General features: G+C 40.2%; 1 protein-coding gene across 1 annotated transcript in view; it reads left to right on the top strand.

Annotated features, from left to right (window-relative positions):
• The window catches only part of Gpc5 (glypican 5), a 1,248,052-nt gene that overhangs the window by 251,915 nt on the left and 976,919 nt on the right, over nt 1-19,218 (top strand). The window contains exon 4 of the mRNA XM_034498469.2: nt 3,452-3,585. Coding sequence (XP_034354360.1) covers nt 3,452-3,585 — 134 coding nt within the window. The remainder of the gene's footprint in view (nt 1-3,451; nt 3,586-19,218) is intronic.

Below are 19,218 nucleotides of genomic sequence, written 5' to 3'. Positions count from 1 at the left end.
AAGAGTTCAGTAATGATACATACGGCTTTGATTATAACAAGGAGAGGTGTGAGATAATATTTCTCTTCACTCGAAAGTTCAAAGTACTTTGCCCCTCTCCTCAAATTCAGGAAAAAAAAAAAACCCTAAGATTCATAGAAGCTTCCAGTTTCATTTTGCCTCAAGCCCCTGTGGCCAGCCACAGTGGGTCATGATTACTTTGAAAATATCCGCCGATACCTCCAGACATACCCACCGTCGATTCGCATCATCTTCTCCTTGGTTCCTGGTACTGGTGGATGTTGACAACAAATCTTCCTCTTTCTTGCCACCTTAGCACCTAGTTAATGTATTTACACTTCACTATCACTAGTTTTTAAGGGGCTGAATTTCATTTTGAACATTTTAATACCTTGGTCTTTTCACTTGAAATATCCTTTCCTGATTCTCGTTGATTTTTCTATTGTCTACAATGTATGAACAATATCATCCGTTGACTTCAGAATTATTTTTCCTCCCTTGGGAATACTAGCAATTTTTAAACTATATATTTTTTTTTTTTTACATTTAGTAGTCAATATTCTCTCGGGTTAAACTTATGCAATGCTGTCCAGTCCATTTGTAACATTCCTACTTCTGGATTTTGCTGTCCAGCTTGGCAGGCAGCAGGAGCTTTTATCTAGTGAACACATTCTTAACCCTGAAGAGCTCCCCAGATCCGTCTCCAGGCTACGCTTCCAGCACAGTTTCTTTTACTGTTTTCTGTCCAAACTCTTCCTTTCTAGGTAAAACAAAATGGTAGCCACATTCTACATCAGGTCCACGTTGTCTTACATCTCCCTCTCCTAGGGTCTGTCATTCTCCTTAGCGTGCTCCTTTGCTCGGAGACAATTATCAGATGAGGTGAAGGCTCTTTCTGCTCCAGCAGTCTTCTTCCTTTTCTGGCTTCTATTCCTGACTCTTGATCCTAATGTTTCTCTGCAGGCCTGATTTTCCCCACCCCTCTGCATCCTAGCAATCATCCTGCTTGTAATGATGTGAAAATATCAATTTCCTGCTTGAAAGTTTGTCTTACAAGTTTTTATCTTGGTATCCACATCATATGGCATCCCCCATCCCCACACCAGGAGAAATACCCATGCTAGGTGTTTTCGTACAGAATACACTCATATATAAGATATGTATGGTAAGTTGTTGTATCCCTCTTGGTAATTTAGACTCTTCTGAAACGTTTGTGTTTGCTTTTTGTCTTTTAAAACTCTCAGTTCATCCTTTTGTTGTGCGCGCACCTCTTCTGTGTCCCCTTCGCCCGCGAATAAGGACACGGAGGCAGTAATCGGGTATCACTACAGACGAGGCTTTACTTCTTGTAACAGCAAAAGCGGAAAAGACCCCAAGCCTGGGAAAGGCACTGCTATATATACCCTAGAGTGGCGTGTTCACTTCTGATTGGCTGTTCACTCATCACCCCATATTACGCCCCAGGATGGGCAGTGACTTTGGCGCGCCTTTTGCCTTTTGCACCTGCGCAGTCAGTTGTTTACAAGTGGGAGGACAGGATGTCCGCGCCATCTTGGCACTGCGGCTCCCAACATCCTTTGACTTGCTGTTCAGATGTAACTTCCTGAAGCACTTCCTCAAGCACCTCAGGTGTAGTTGAGCTGCCCAGTTCCTGTACAACCTCAGTGGTGGTTTGGCTTTAGTGCTGTCCTCCTTCTGCTGTTGGCTTCAGTGGTGTCCTCCTTCTGCTACCATCATGAAAAATAACAGTGGCTTCTTTAAGCCCATTTAGTTCAACCTGGTGCACAGATGTGTCTCCAGCAGTTGACATAATGATAATTTAATAAATGCTTTTTTATGAGTTGGCTTCGTAGAAACAGAAACACATCTGAACATACCCTTCCTAACAGATGCTCAAAGTTTTATACATGGCAACTGGGTACCTTTGGGGATAATCTCATGTTTCTCACTTTCCATTTTTTCAGAGGATATCCGAAACACACCCAGAAAACACCATTAACCCTGGACCTCTTTTTTTTTTTTTTTTAAATAGACACAATTTGCCTTTCAATTATTTGGAAGATCTCACTCTGTTCTAACTTGTTAGCTCTGTTAAGGCAAAAATCACTTACTCTTTAACTCCCCTAAAGTTCAGAATAGGAGCCTCATAAATCTTAGAAGTAAAATAAATATGAACAAGAGGAAGAAATATATGCATAATTATTTTAATATCCCCAGTATGGAAAAATCAAAGAAATAGAGAATGTTATGTCTTTGGAATACTCTTGCATTTCTTGAGACCATCAAGTTCAAAGAACTTTTGTCCTATTTTTAAGGTCTCAGAACTAAGAAGAAAAGTTAGACAAGAAGTAAAGCCCCCTGGTTCTGGCACAGGGTTTTTGTGTCTGTCTCAAACATGCTCCTTCTTTTTGAATGGCATATTATCATGAGTCTTGTTGATACATTAGATGCTAAATTAATTTTCCAGTGATAGTTATGTAAACTATATAAGTTATCATTGAAAGAAGAATATCTACAAAGCAATCAAGTATTGTTTTGTTTTGTTTTGTTTTGTTTTGTTTTGTTTCTTGAAACAGATTATCTCTGTGTAACCCTGGCTGTCCTAGAACTCACTCTGTAGCCCAGGCTTGCCTGGTACTTGGAGATTTGCCTGCTTCTGTCTCCCTAGTACTGTGACTGAAGGCATGTAGCACCACTGCTCCACTGCAGTCAATTTTTTTTCCTTTTTTTGAAGACTATACCATCCTTGTAATTATATCAGTGTAAGAAAGAAGATATAGAGGAATTATAAAACGAGATTGTATAATACTATACAAGATTACATTTACGAATTTGTCAAAAGACATGGTGGTACAAGCCTACCATCCTAGTTAGTTGGGAGGTTGAGGCAGGAGAAAAGTGAGTTCAAGGCAGAGCTGGGTAACTTGGGACCTTGCCTCAAAATAAAAAGTACACTCAAGCTGCAGATATAAACTCATAATAAAGTGCTTGCCTAGTAGTGTGAGGCCCTAGCTTCCCTCTGTGACTTGCAAACAAAGAACCACAGACTCACTGTCCAATCTCAGAAAGTATTGACTTTTATCCTTAGGATTCATTCAAACTTGAGTGCATATTCAGCAATGATTTATATTGTCCTACCCGAATGTAAAACATGATGAATATCTATGTTGGTTAAGCAGTTCTGTTTGTACAAGCAATTTAGTTTTTACTTTAATTCTTGAGTTTTGGATAGTTTTTCCATGTGTATTGTACTCTGTATCAATATACATGAAACTGATTTGTCATTATTAGCACTGAATTCAAATGCATGGACTAACATTATTAAAAATCCACGAGCATTATAGGTATTGAAAGTTAATAAAGTATAAGGGCAAACATAACATTGTTTCCTGGCCTTAGGAAAGCTAGAACAGGTTTGTAACTGCTTTCTGATGTTTTTTTTGTTTGAAAGGTGAATAAGATCTGTGGCCTTCCAGTGAGAACACCAACGCAGAGCCCGCGCTGTACTTTTGATCCAAGCAAAGAGAAGCATGGGATGAAGATCTCTACAAGGAATGGTGAAGAGACACTTGCCAACAGAAGAAAGTAAGACATTTGTTTTACAACCAGAGAGAGAAAAGAAAGTAAGCCATTAATTCTACAAGAGAATAGAATGTGTTCATTAAACAGGCTCAAATGTAGTATGGAAGAAAAAAAACAAAGCCATTTTACCTCATTTAAAAATGTAGTGGATGGTCCATGGGCTGGAGAGACGGTTCAATGTTCAGAGCACTTGCTGCACTTGCAGAGGACCTGAGTTTGGATTGATTAACCTGATGCAACTGTTGTCTCCAAAGCTTCCTTCCTCCATCTGCTAACCTAGTCCTATCTCTGGACATTTCTACCCTCTATACAATCTAATTTAGGCCTAGAATGTTTTCAATTCTGCAACCTCTGAGACCTGCTGCTGAAAAAGCTCACCCCTTCCTAGTTCTTTCTGAACTCTGGCTGGCTGATTCAACTCAGCTGTTCAATCTGGCTTTTCTCTCAGTATTTGAATTGCTCTGCTTGTTCTCAAACTAACTCCAGCAATCTGTTCTAATCTCTGGCTCATTCTCATTCTTTGCCTCCTTCTGTCTTTGCCTGTGTCTAGCTTGGTCTTTCTTTGCAACCTCTGTCTGCACAATTGTCCTGGTAAAACTGCCTCATTCTTTCTTCTCTCTTTCTACCTGAATTTTTATGTAGCTTCCCTTGCCTCTCTTTCCTATTCTGTCAAATATTTCCTTTGTCTGCCATTCTATAGACCTCACTTTCTTTTTATTTATTGGATATTTTTTATTTACATTTCAGATGCCATCTCTTTGCCCATTTTCTCTCCCTAGAAATCCCCTATCCCATACCCCTTCCTCTTTTTTGCTTTTACACCATTTTAATTACATGTAAGTATTAAGGTCAGTTCTAGGTTGAGGAACTAGTAATACAATAGATGCAAATAGTCGAGAAACAAGCAAGACAATAAACACCAATAGTCAAAGAACAGGCAAGGCAATAAAAATTCGATGAACATTTCCATGATCACTGTTTCTAAGGGTTTATCAGGATGACTAAAATATCTGAGCCAACTTCCCTGTCCTAACACAAAGTCATTTTCATGTCTGAAGTCTACTTCCTTGCTCTAGCCTAAGATTTAGATTCCTGACTGAAATCACTTCTTTGTTCTTGTCTAATGTCAGATTCCTGCCTGAAGCCCATTTCCTTGTCCTTGGCCCATGTCAGAGTTTTGCCAAGCAGCCCCAAAAGCTCTCCACCTCTCCCCATTTTTTATTTCATAAACAAGACTGAACCCGTCTTGGGTTGTTCTGCCAAGAATGTCTTCCTTAACTGTTATGAAATATGCATTATCAAAAACAATGCACTTCTGTCTTAGGTTGCTAAGGCTCTGTCCAGAATCGTACCTGTCCTTGGCTTGCCAGCCTGTTAATTTAGTATCTCTGTCTGGGGGTCCATTTTCAGGTTCAAACCATGTATTTTGGCTACCAACATGTAGACTTCACTTTCAAACATAGGTAGTTCCTTCTACAAACTAATTTTAGTCTCATTGCTTGAAATTAATGGTATGTATTAAGGGGGTGTCTATATCCCAGCCAGAAGGATTAAAAGTGTGTGCTGAGTCTGAGCCACACCAGAACTAGAAACAGGTTTTTCCAGTAAACATAATTTTGGGGTTCACAGTGTGACTAATATCTGCAACACACCCACATTAGGCTAAACATAATCACCTGTAACTGCAGTTTAAGGGCCCCTGATACTTGTTTAGACACCTGTGTGTGTGTGTGTGTGTGTATTTTATATATATGTGTGTGTGTACGTGTGCATGTATGTGTATATACATATATATACATATATACATATATATACATATACACACATGCACACACACAAAAAGGCACATATATACACATACATAAAAACAGATTTAAAAAGTTTTAAATTCATTGGCTTATCTTTCCTCAGATCCACTTGCCTTCCATTTGCTTTTAAAAGGTAGATAAGGGAGTATCAAGTAAACATGCATAACAAGTTATAATAAGACTAGCATAAACCCTGAAGGAAACAACCCAGTAGGAGAAAATAGTTCCCAAGCACAGACTAACAAGTCACAGATATTCCACCACACAAACACACTGTTAGGAATTCTATGAGACCAAGGTACATAAGCACAACACATATGCAGAGAGCCTAGGTCAGAACCATGCAGGCTCCATGTTTGTCAGTTCAGTCTCTTTGAGCCCCTATGAGCCCAGATTAGTGGATTTTGTGGGGTTTGGCATCCCTCTGGCTCCTACAATCCTTCCTCCCCATCTTTTGTAGAATTCCTGCCTAGTGTTTGGCTGTGGGTCTCTGTATTGCTGGATGATGCATCTCTGATGACAGTTGGGATAGGCACTGATTTGTGTGTAGCAGAATATCATTAGGAATCATTTTATTGACTTTGTTTCACTGCCAGTCATGTTTATACCTATCCTGGGTCTCGGGTATCCTGCCTCTGATTGTTGGTGATCTAGGCTATGTCAGGCATGGACACCCTCTCATGGCATGTGCCTCGAGCTGAACAAATTATTCTTTGGCCACTCCCAAGAGTTCTGCACTGTCATTATCTCAGCACATCTTACGAGCAGAATAGATTTTAGGTAGGAAGTTCAGTGGCTGAGTTGATGTACCAGCCTCACTGCTGGATGCTCTCCCAGGTTATAAAAGGTGGCCAGTTTGAGCTCTGATGGCTCAAGAGTAAGGAAACTTCTCTTGGGTTACTCTGATAGATTCCAGAGAGATGCCACTGGTTTCTACATTATGCCCCAAATATTTCCCCGTTCCAATTGTCTATGTCAGAACCCTCTCCTTTCACTCCTCCCGCTTTCAGCCAATCCCTTCTGTTCCCACTGAACCCCATCCACACACACAAGCTATTCTGTTCCCCCTTCCCAGAGAGATTCATGCATTTCCCCTTGAGCCCTTCTTGTTATTTAGCCTCTCTGTGGATTGTAACATGACTGTCCTTTACTCAACTGCTAATGTCCACTCATAAGTTAACAGATATCATGTTTGTTTTTCTGAGTCTGGGACACCTTACTCGGAGTGATTACTTTTTCTCTGCTGTTCTGTTTCACTTTTTACTTAGTACAGAGGCAGTATGTCATTGTGCTTAAAAGATATTCCCTACATTAAACATTAAAAGCCTAAGTCAGCTTTCCATGGGATCCTGAGCCAACCCACCCTTTTCTTACTAGAGTTGTGTTTCATTTAACACTCAATCAGATTTCATGCAGAGGCAGTGACTATGTGTCATTGACCGGCCTGTGGTTGTGAATCACAGCTTGATCTGAGTCATGCTTTTATTCATTAGTTATTGCTATGATAACTTTTTTTGAAGGATTTTGCAAATTTTTTTAACTTACTTTAGTATTCTTATTTAACAAAAATTCTACAGTATGTCTTTTCAAATAGGTTTTATAATCTCGTGGTTGGTTTTGAATTAGAGTTACTTCAGATATGTTGTTGATTTATTGCTATATATGTGATGACTCTTCTGAACTTAATTTCTGACAGTTCATGGATAGTACCAGGCTTCCCATTTTGTGATTATACTATATAGTAAAACTTCCATGTAGTTATGAAATCTGCCACATCTGTTAATCTTACCTGGACTATATACTATTATCTAACATTTTAGATGGTCTCTGTAAGAAGCTATTGTTCATATCTACAGGAGACATTCCTGATTATTTATGGTTAACTAAGAGAAGCAAACAGTATGTCCATAATAAAAATGGAGATATGATATGTAAAACTTGGAAGCATGATGTAAAGAAACAATGAGCACATTTCCTTTGGAGGAAAAATGTGATAGAAGAGAAGACGTGTGAAAAAGCAGAGGAATGAAGAAAGTGTGCATTTCTGTAAATTAGAAGCACATGCATAGGTAAAAGCACTGTGCACTTCTAAACAGTCACGAAAGCCATTTCTTTACACTGAACACCTGTATTCAGGTGCAACACGTCAGAAAAAGAAAAATGTGATCGTCATAAGATGTGCCACATAAATATTAAGGAGGTGGGAACAGACAAGCTAGTTTTTCTTGAAAACAGAAGATCCAGTCTATGTCAGTCTTTATATCATGGAATCTTCCCACCCAAAACACCACCACCATTTTAACCATAACAAGAGAAACTCCTGCTGCATAAGTTGTTTCTGTTGCTGTGATAAAACATCATGGCCAACACAACTTATAAAGAGAGTTTAGTTGGCTTTCAGTTCCAGAGGGATAGGAGTCCATCATGGCTGGGTGGTAGGTCAAAAGCAGCAGTTATTGTTGTGGGATCAGGAATCTGAGACATAACTGAAGTACAACCATAAGCATGAAGTCATACCAGACTATGAAATCTGAGCCCTATCCCCAGTGATGTACTTCCTCTAGCAAGTCTGTACCTCTCAACTTCCACAAACACTAACACTGACTGAAGAACGGGCGTTCACATACTTGGTCCTGTGAGGGAGCCCTCCAGTTCATGATCCCACATTACCTTCCTCAGCACCCATGGGCTTGTGGGCCTTCATAATGCAGAGTCTATTCAGTCCAACTTTAAAAGTACCACAGTTTCTCAGTATTAAAACTTCCCCAAAGCCCAGAATGCAGAGTCTCTTCTGATACTCAAAGCAATCTCTTAATTGTTATGCTTGTACAATTAAAGAATTATATAATCATATAGGCAATGGTTGAGAATACACATTACTGTTTTAAAGTGAATGGTGTTGTGTTTCATAAAATAAAGAGAGAAGGAATATGTTTGGTGGAGGTATAGTCAGGTGTGGGGGTAGGAGGTGCCTCTGAGGGCCCAGGCTGTGGCATCCCTTCCCCCTGAGGGCCTGGGGCCTGGGGAGGGGCATTGAGAGGGTTGTAGAGACAGAAAAACAGAGATCGAGAGAGATCGAGAGTGACAGAGAGAGAGACAGAGACACAGAGAGAGAAAGAGAGAGAAAAAGACAGAGAGAAAGAGAGAGAAAAAGAGAGACAGAGAGAGAAAGAGAGAGAAAGAGAGAGAGTAGAGGAGTAGAGGCAGGCCATGAACACCTGGAGGGGGGGGGGGAATGGTGAGAGAGAGGGAACAAGAGGGCAGAGCAAGAACAAGAAGGTAAGAAACAGAGGAGGGGGCAAGCAGCCCATTTTATAGTGAGTCAGGCACACGTGGCTGTTGCCAGGTAACTGAGGCAGAGCCTAGACAAAAAAAGGATAACAGATGGCATAGTAAGGCAATATTAGATCAAGCAAAACCAAACCCCAGCAGGGCAAGCAGCAAAATCTGACTCAGCACCCGGTGACTTCAGCTTTAGACAGCTTAGATGGCAGTGTGTCAGCTCTCGTGCTGCTGTCTACAGCCTACCTCTCTCTCTCTCTCTCTCTCTCTCTCTCTCTCTCTCTCTCTCTCTCTCTCTCTGCCTGGTTCTATTCCCCATACGCATCTCTCTTTGGCACGTGTCTCATGGCCACTGGCATCTCTAACATCATGGAGATTCCACTTCAAACCAGCCTTTATTTCACATGGTAGCCTGTGATTGCCTCCACACGGGGACTGCCTTGCTACATGCTATTTGGCTTCTGTGGCTGTCTGAAACCATGGAAGAAATGGAGTCCATGATCCGTTTGCCCTTGCATCCTTTGTGTCTACAACTAGTAGCACTACTGATGCCACTGGTACATTTGGCTGTCAGTTTGGGGTGGACCCTGTGCACTTTGAATCACTTTGCGGCAGCTTTTATTTACTGTTGCTTTCTAGGACGAAGTTTCATGTCAGCCTATGGGGAACACTGATCATTCAAACCATCATACCTGTTCTAGCATCATGACCAGTTTTTATTCACGTTATTGAGATTCCTGGTTGATGCCTTATAAATCCTGACTTTTTGCCTCTGTTTGGTGAAGGTTCACCTTCTAGTTTATACAGTGGGGCTGCTTCATCTGTTAACAACAGCATAAATATGTAAACATAGTTAGCTAGACGTATTTCTATTGCACCAAACAGGTTACATAGTTCGGCCATATTCATTGTAGAGAATGACTCATGGACAAGTGAATGGGTGGTGATTGTGGACATTGGTAGCTCTCACTTCCTCTACCTGGTGGATGTGGGTAGACATTTTCTAGCCCATTTGATTGTCAGCCAGTAATGGGCAATGCCAGACTGACAAACCCTATGGTATGAGGGATTTAACTCTGAATGCAGATGGAAAATAACATCTGCTGAAATTTGTTCTATATTCTCACTATGCCAGCCATAAACTCAGTATGACCTCTGCACTCTCACTATGCACCCTGTACACTCACCATGCCTTCTGCCTTCTCACTGTACCCTCTGCACACCCACTGCGCCCTCTGCACACCCACTGTGCCCTCTGCACACTCACTATCCTCTCTGCACACTCACTGTGCCCTCTGCACACCCACTGTGCCCTCTGCACACTCCCTATGCCCTCGGCAGTCTCACTGTCCCCTCTGCACACTCACTATGCCCTCTGCACACCCACTGTGCCCTCTGCACACTCACTATCCTCTCTGCACACTCACTATGCCCACCATACTCTCACTATGCCCTCTGTACACTCACTATGCCTTCTGTGTTTTCACTATTTATGCCATACTCTCACTATGCCCTCTGCACACCCACTGTGCCCTCTGCACACCCACTGTGCCCTCTGCACACCCACTGTGCCCTCTGCACACCCACTATGCCCTCTGCACACTCACTATGCCCTCTGCACACCCACTATGCCCTCTGCACACTCACTATGCCCTCTGCACACCCACTGTGCCCTCTGCACACCCACTGTGCCCTCTGCACACTCACTATGCCCTCTGCACACCCACTGTGCCCTCTGCACACTCACTATGCCCTCTGCACACCCACTGTGCCCTCTGCACACCCACTGTGCCCTCTGCACACTCACTATGCCCTCTGCACACCCACTGTGCCCTCTGCACACCCACTGTGCCCTCTGCACACTCACTATGCCCTCTGCACACCCACTGTGCCCTCTGCACACTCACTATCCTCTCTGCACACTCACTATGCCCACCATACTCTCACTATGCCCTCTCTCTAAAGACCAATTTCTCATTTAAACTTCTTCCTCCTTCACTTCTGCCCCTTCTACTCCCAGTCTTTTCCTCATAGAACATTATTTCTCTTATCCTCTATCCACACACAGTTCCGGTCCCAGGCCTTGGGTCTAGGGAAACTGATCTAGAGATGTCTGAATTTGTAAAAAGACATCCAGGATAATTACAGAACAAATATAAATTAAGGAAGTACCAACTTTTAAATAACTATACTTCATAGGCCAAAATAATAATCAATTTCTCTTCTGTCTTTTCTCTTCTATATTCATTAAAAAAAAAAAAAAACAACAACAACAAATCCTCTCCTGATACATTTATGTGCTTTCTTTGTTCTAGTGTTTGACTAAGGACAATTTGCTTATTAAATATATCTCTGTGTTACAATTGTGCTAAGGTTCTTTATGGACTTGTAAATCTATCTATTGGAACAAAAAAGAGAATTAGGCTGTAAAATGGGATTTTATTTCATTTCTGTAGATGTAATTGTATGGACTTAGTCTATTCTCTGTTTTCATATCATACCAAAAAGCTGAGCTAACTGAACCCTGAAAATTTGATATAAGCTGGTTACAGGGTTCTCCATAGCAATGGAAGGAAAGAAAGGAGACCGTTGTTCCTTTAGTCAGCTAGAAAGTTGTCAACCTTTTCTCATTTGGTCAGAAACCAAATCAGCACAGTGCTAAGGGGTGCTGGACCTACAAAGTTGTCTAAGCTGTCCCAGGCAGAGCGATTTTCCCTGTGGCACTTCCTGTTCCTGGCCTGATTTCTTGAAGTTAGCTGGTAAGAGTAAGCTATTAGGAAGCTTAAGTCGGTGATAATTAGCTGTACATTATTATTTCAAAGTGGTGTGGCTGTGCCAATTAAGTGGGTAATTAGGAAAACCCCAGGACAATAAATTAAGACACAGCCTCAACACCAGGGTCCCATCTGTCTGCCAGCACGCTTTCCAATTACCCAAGTTTCTCAATGCGGAGCACACGATGAAGAGATTGGCTACATACACCCTGTTTGCTTGCGTGACAGAGGCTATCCCAGGTATTTAGCAAAAATTAAGATATTTAGTATCATGCAGATTTTAGTGCCCAAGTAGGAATGGGACCTTTTGAACATGGTGTATATTTAATGTTTGAGAATGCCATTGTTAACAAAAGCAAACCATATCCAGCCCAAAGATACATAAGCCTATATCAGTTAGATGTAGAGAAAATTATATACATACTCAATAAAAACACTAAATCTTATTAAGTTTATTATCAAGATAAATAGAATAGATTCACATTAAATGGGTCAGTTACTTAGAATACATGAGTTTATAATTACTGAAACCCTATTATAAATACTTTATTAATTAAATAAATAATTCTATATAGCATGCTGGCCCTATGTGATTTTTCTTTTTAAGTGTTAAATCAATCTTGAGATACACTGGGCTGAATGATGTATTGGTAATGTAAATACTCTGTGGATGAACATATACATAGGTCAGAGAAAAGGAAACTGAGAATTTACTATCACTTATAATAATAAAGAAAGCACTTTACAATCTGCTTCCTAAAAGGAAGTAAGTCCTTTGAGGTGGCGTTATTATTTATTACCTGAAAGTTTAATTTAGTAAAATAAAGGTCATGCTCCTTTGAATGAGAAAATTTTTCTTTAATTTAAAACAGCACTTAGTAAGTGGTGATACAGAGTAAGTGCTTCCAGGGCAAGGCAGGCCTCAGCAGAGCTTTAGATGGGGTGCCAGAGGTGAGGCCGGAGCTGCCACTGAGGAAACAAAGTTACAACCAGGCTAGAGTCAAGACCTACAAGAGTAATGAGCATGAGGGCCTGCAGGGGGTCAAAACCCAGGCCCACAGGAAACACCTAACGCCAGAAGGCACAGCAAACATATGGCAAAAGTTTAGGCTCCTGCTTCTTAACCTTTGGGGATCACGTATCCCACCGAGAACTGATAAAGCATTCCCAGAGAAAAGAAGGCTTATAAACAAATACAGGAAGAGTTTTGTTGCGTTGGAAAGCAATTTGCTCCAGCTGAAACTAATACAAAAAAAAAAAAAAGATGTTTTTTCAAAAAGAGCCAGCTTTTATTTTCTCTACACTCTTGGGAGACCTCAGAGCCATTGCAGGAGGACATCTTTATTTGATCCTAAGCCATGGAAAGCTATACTGAAACTAAACACCCATGGTCATGAAATGAGAGAAAAGGTGTCCAGTAGTTGATGTGAATCCACGTTAAAATTGGGACAGGTCTTTGATATGACTATACACAAACAGGCTTGATATCTAGTAGGGATCTCTCTCTCTCTCTCTCTCTCTCTCTCTCTCTCTCTCTCTCTCTCTCTGTCTCTCTCTCTCTGTCTCTCTCTCTCTCATCTCCAAGAACTGAAATTTGAAGAAGAAAACTATGAAGCTATCCTTGCTACGTTAGAACTGGTGTAGTTTGGGTGGACTATCGGCTTATTTCAGGGAACATATTGTAAAATATGTATTGTAAAATTTTCCTGTTCCGTTGATGCTTCCCAAAGCATTGCTCATTGTGTTAATGTGGGGGTCTGTAATAACACACTTGTCATGTTTAGAATACGATTAGTAAAAATAGCATTGTACATATTTCACACCATTGAAAGAATACAAATTACACTTCAAACCATAGGAAGACGCCCTTTACAATGGACAGATTTCAAACTCTTTTTCCAAACCCTTTCCAATTAACAGGCTTCTTAGATAAACCTGTGGCTTTCAATGGTGTTTATAATGTAACTGTTGAGTTATTTCATTTGTAAGGCTCAAAATATCCCTCTGCAAGCAAACCAAACTGTGAATAAAATTCTTGCCAAATGACACACCTGAAAGTTCTTCTCTTTCTCTCTCCATCCTTTCTTGCTTTGTCTTCTCTTCCTCTCTTCTTTCCCTTCTTTCTTTCTTCATGTCAGAGACGTGAATCTTTCTTCTCTTCAGTTTCCTCTGAAAGTCAACAAACAACTACAGTGTTGAAAAGAAATTCAAACTAAATTCCCATGTTTTTCGCCACTAAGGTTTTTAAAAGCTTCCGATTCAAGTTTGTGCTGGATTGAAACTGATGACTTCCATAAATTTATAAAAGTTATTTTAGGGTTTTTTTTTTGTTTTGTTTGTTTGTTTTTGTTGTTGTTTTCTGTTTTTTTTTTTTTTTTTTTTTTTTTTTTTTTTTTTTTTTTTTTAGCAGAGCCTGTTGTGGGTCTTATCAGGAGGTAAATGAAACTTGTTCCTTCGGTAGAAACGTTTTTTGTGTTTGAAGCATCATGGTCATTCAAATATCCAACGTCTCTGTTCTGCTTTGTTTGGCATGGTAAAGAATATTTCTAACACTGTACATCTCTCAACTGCATTGACATGTTTTAAGACACAGTCCTTCACCAGGAAAAGGGAGAGCAGGAAGAGATAAAAGATGATATAACAGCACTGGCTTCTAGTGCCAGTCTATAGGAGATAACAAAGTTGCAATATTCCTGTTTTTAAAACAGTACAATAAATGTGTCCAAAGTGTCTAGAGTAAGACTGTATCCTTTGATAACTGGTCCTATTATTTATTTATTTATTTATTGTTAAACTTTTCTTACTTATACATTAACCCTCCACCTCTCCTCTAGGAAATCAGAGCAGTACTCCTCAGTGTCTTTAGAATCGAAGGTGGTTTGTTCTTCTTGGAATCGAAACAAATCGGGTTTTGAAGGAAGGTGTGGGGGGTAATTCTTCAAGTGTAGACTCACATTTGTAGAGTTAATAGACACGTCAAGCCCCTTTCTAAAACATATGACTCTTCTTTGATGATGTTTGGAAATCAATAGGACTAAGGCAAGACTTCTCTTGCTGTACTGGCTTTACCTTCCGCTACCAAGAATCTTGTTATAAATCAATATTACAACTTTGGGATCTGGTAAATTGAACAGACTCAAAGGATTTATAACCATCTTCTCATCTGACTTGGTGTACAGTTTTCCATTTAGGCCAATCCTGGTGTGAACATGCACTCAGGAATAAACATGACCAGAAGAATAGAGAACTTTAATTTCCATCAGGTGTGTTCGATGTTATAGCTGAGGACAGTGGTTCCTCACATTCAACCTGGCTCACCAGTGTCTTGTATGTAAGAATGTAATATTAAACTCTAGTTGCTGCTCAGGCAACAGTACAATGCACCCCCTGACTCTCACAAACAAACCAATAGGCCCCCTACTGGGACATTGTCTGTTAGTTCCTTGCTAACAAACTCTCTGGTGCCAGAATCTCACTTAAGAAGTGGTTTTACTTCAGAAATGTGTTCAAATGTAATATTGGCCCCACATCCTACTCCATACCCTCCCTGCCTCCCTCCTTAGGAAGTTAGAAAGAGAGAGAGAGAGAGAGAGAGAGAGAGAGAGAGAGAGAGAGAGAGAGAGAGAGATCTCACCTCTGCCATGAGGATTGTGTTTTCTCTTGCTAGGGCCTGAACTCTGCTGAAACTCACAACAAGCTGTTAGTCCTTTGTCCCTCTGACTTTGCCATTAATAAGTTGTCTCTCAAACTTGCTACTCCCAGGAACCCATCTCTGTGTCCTCTTGAATTCTCCCTCTTTACCCAAACTCTTCCATTCTGATACCAATCAGAGACAGGGATAAAGTCATGCTTGGGTCACAAATGACAATTATGGCCAATACTTTCTAAAATGATATGTAGGGCCAAATTAATGGTCACATTAAAGATTCAAGTATCATGCTTTATCTAACTGGACTTAATTACAGATCAACTCATCTTTAAAGCAAAGTTCAAGAAAAAAAAGTGTTTGGACTGAAAGTAGAGAGTGTTTGAAAATACATGTGTGAATTATTTTATCAAGTAGATATTGCTCCTAACCTGAAAAACTAATATGTTTTTATATATAATAAGGAATATTAGATAACAATGGCAAAATGAAAACATGAAAAAAAGAATGCAGAAAATAGTCTTCTGATTAGCAGATGATTTAAGAGAAAACATTTCATTAATTTTCTTCTCATTCCAAGACGGAACATTATTACCCAGTCTAGCTTTTCATTTCCTAAGTCATGATAGTTATTGTTAAATTTTACCAATAAAAGAAAGGAATACTCAGGATTTGACGGATAATTCTCTATCCCCAGATGTAAGTAAAATGAGCTGAGAGGGTAACTCAGTGGGTAACATGATGTGTGAAGACTTGTGTTTGCATCCCCAGAACACATGTCAAAGGCCTTAGGAAATGGTTAGCACTTGTAGTCCCAGCACTGCAGGGGCGAGGAAGGCATATCCCTGATCAGCCATGCTAGATGAGTCAGCGAATTTTATCATGTTCAGTAAAAGACCCAATTAAAGAAATTCGCTTCCTCTTCTTTTTCCAACAGGAATTTCCTAGGGAAAACTATAACTTCTTGGGGTCTATTGTTTTGACCATCTGAGTGCTAAGAAGAATAGCATGAGTGTCTATTTAGCCTGTCCTCAATCCTAGAAAGCAGGCCATTCACACTCCCTGCTGTTGCCTGCAACACCTCAGTCCTAAGGTGTACTATGCCTATATCTGAAACAAATATAAGACACGGAATATAAGTAGGAGCCAAGGTTTGAACACGGTGTCGGATTGCTGGGGTAAGAACCATTTCTGTGTGGCTTTTAGCTACTTTTCAAAGGGCTGGCACAAGTAACTCTAATTTGTTCAAGAGAGGATTTTGTTATGAAGCTCAGGATAGCTTCGAATGTAAATTCATCATTCCTCATCCTCCCAGGTGATGGGGTTACAGGCAAATGCTGTCACGACCAGCAGGATCACGTTGAATTCTGAGAACTTCCCCTCTCCTTGACTCTGAATAGATTCTCTGATTAACCATTTGATAATTTCTGACTATGATACACTGCCAAGATCAGCTTTGTCCTCATTGATCTGATTGGAATGTAGCTGAAATATGTGACAGACATGGTGCCCATGAATTCCTTCTGGCCTATTTAAGTAGCTATGTGATAACAGAAGGAGTGGCTTTCAGGTCAGACAAACCTGAAACGCTCTATGCTTGGACTGTGGGTAATGTTCTAATCACCTCTGTGTTGAGGGGATGAATGTGGATAAGTTTGCCTGTCTTCTCTGTGGAGAAAACATTGGACAATTTTTTTTCTACTTTTTTATTGTAAAAGTCAAATAGCACACACATAGAAAACAGCAAGCAGAGCGCACTGTTTCTTCTTACCTCAGGTCTCCACTTACACAAATACACCCATTCATCTTACTGTACATGGGTCTTGATCAGGTTCATTTTCTCTGCCAGTTAGAGAATTAACAGGAAGAAAACATCTCAAATGTTAAGGCAGCAGTGGAGGAAATCTAAAATATAGAAGACAGAATCTATGGGTGAAGTAAAGGTTGAGGAAAAGAGCACACACAGGAGATCTCTCTCTCTCTCTGTCTCTCTGTCTCTCTGTCTGCCTCTCTTTCCCTCCCCCCCCCTCTCTCTCTCTCACACACACAGAGGGAGAGAGAGAGAGCAAAGCACAGAGTCAGATTATCTATTGAGAGAAGTTACTCAGGCATCTAGAAAATCCTGTTTCTATTTGAGGGCATTTAAAATTGTTGGAGGGTTTGCTTCCCCTAATTTGGGATTGGTCAGTTTGAACAGATGGCCTACAACCATTCTGTAAAGGTGTTCTGATCCAGGCTGGTTATCATCTGGGTAGGACCTACTTGTGGGAGACAAAATGCCCACCATCCACCATGTTCTTTTTAATTTTATTTATTGTTTTAAGCTGCCAGGCCTTTGTTGAAGCTCAGGAGGGTGAAGCTAGCAATCTTGGAAGTTCCCCATCTTTATTACCTAGTCATGGCCCCTTACCCCATCTGTCTGCTTGTGAAGGAATCTGTTTAACTCCTAATCCTTCCTTCACTTCATTCACAAGTATACATACCATGTACAAACATTTGACACCCACCCTCCATGTAGGCAAAATACATATCTCAAAATGGTTCTTTGTGGAGTACCTTGAATTAGAATAGGGAGAGTTGCAGATGTACCATTCACTTAACTTTCTTGTTGATTTTGACCCAATTATGAATAGCTTGACAAGTTTCTTTAAGCAAGTAAAATTAACTGTGTTAGTTGCAATTTTAACTAAAATGAATGAAGGTTGTGTAGTAAAGAAATTTCTCTCTCTCTCTCTCTCTCTCTCTCTCTCTCTCTCTCTCTCTCTCTCTCTCCCTCCCACCCCCCATTCCCAATTTCCTATTCTGCTCAGATTGGTTTTAAATCTTTTCCATTTGGCCATGTATTTTTTTTTTGTTTTTTGTTTTATTTAATTTATTTTTTTAGGTTTCATGTTTTTTGCTTAAAGTCCCCTTTAATGGAGAGTACATCAATGCATTTTAGGGTACACTTTTTTTATAATGCAGAATGATCACTTAGGCTTGAAAGCCCAGTTTTGACTTTTTCTGGTGAATTTTAAATCACACAAGAGGAAAATGCATCCCGAATGCATGTTTCTTATTGGGACAGTGAATGATGGCATGCTCCTGTTTGAATGCCATGGACAAATAAGGAATCTCTCTCCTTTTGCAGCTGGCTGTAGACTGGCAGCTCAGGGCTAATCTAAAACTACAAGAGAATTCTGACCATGGAACATCTGTCTAAAAACAGCTGCCTATAAGGAACATGGATGGGAGATTTGTGAATTTCTTAGACTCCTTCCCATATTTGTTTCCCAGTCTTTCCGGGTTGCTTCTTTTAATACCATTAATTCTTCACCTTGTTTGATGTATAGAGAAATCCTTGTCAGTCTTTTAATGAAGGGAAATCATGTCAGGTGAACAAGAAGACTTCCTGTGAGTAGGGGAAACCTGGAATCACTTAGCCAAAATGGGAAAAATTCTGCAAATGATGCTGAACGAACCTTAGGTCACAGTTCCAGGATGGGAAGTGAGTTCAGGTAGGGTTCAGAGAGCAGACCTCAGAAGTGTCTGTCTCTGCTGGTACGAATATATATATTTTAAATCAGCTATCAGTTCAACGGCTTTGAAACACATTTCAGTTTGTGATGAATGCACCCAGAACCTTGCAAAGCATTGCTTCATAGGATATGGTCACCATTCCATTTCTCTGGGTCCAAGAAACTGAGACTTCAGCTGTCCTTTGGCTCATCAAATCACACACACTGAATTATTTTCAAGCACTTACAGAGAATTGTTATTGCTGAGGGATAGAAATCTAAAAATATTTTGTCAACAAGAATGACTTAGGTGAGAGTAAAGTTAAATGATTAAATATAGATTCAGAACAGCAAGAGAAAATAGTTCTTATCTCAAAGCATGTAATTATATAATTTCCTCTGCTGAGTTGGAGACTGACATTTTTAAATGTCTACTGTTTGACAGCTGTGGTCAGACATCTCTACAGGGTTGAGCCTGCTCATTAGTGGCACATTAACCTTAACTTTGCCTCAGGCCATTAACTAGCAAACTGCACATTTGACCTTTGTTCTACAGATTTTTTTTTCAAACAGTGTGCAAGGTACTGCTTTTAATTTGGGTTCTGTATTATGTGTGGACTGACTTTAGG

This window comes from Arvicanthis niloticus, chromosome 3 (assembly GCF_011762505.2).
Source record: "Arvicanthis niloticus isolate mArvNil1 chromosome 3, mArvNil1.pat.X, whole genome shotgun sequence".
NCBI lineage: Eukaryota > Metazoa > Chordata > Mammalia > Rodentia > Muridae > Arvicanthis > Arvicanthis niloticus.
The sequence above is the reverse complement of the archived record's forward strand: the minus strand, read 5'-3'. Positions and strand labels throughout refer to the sequence as shown.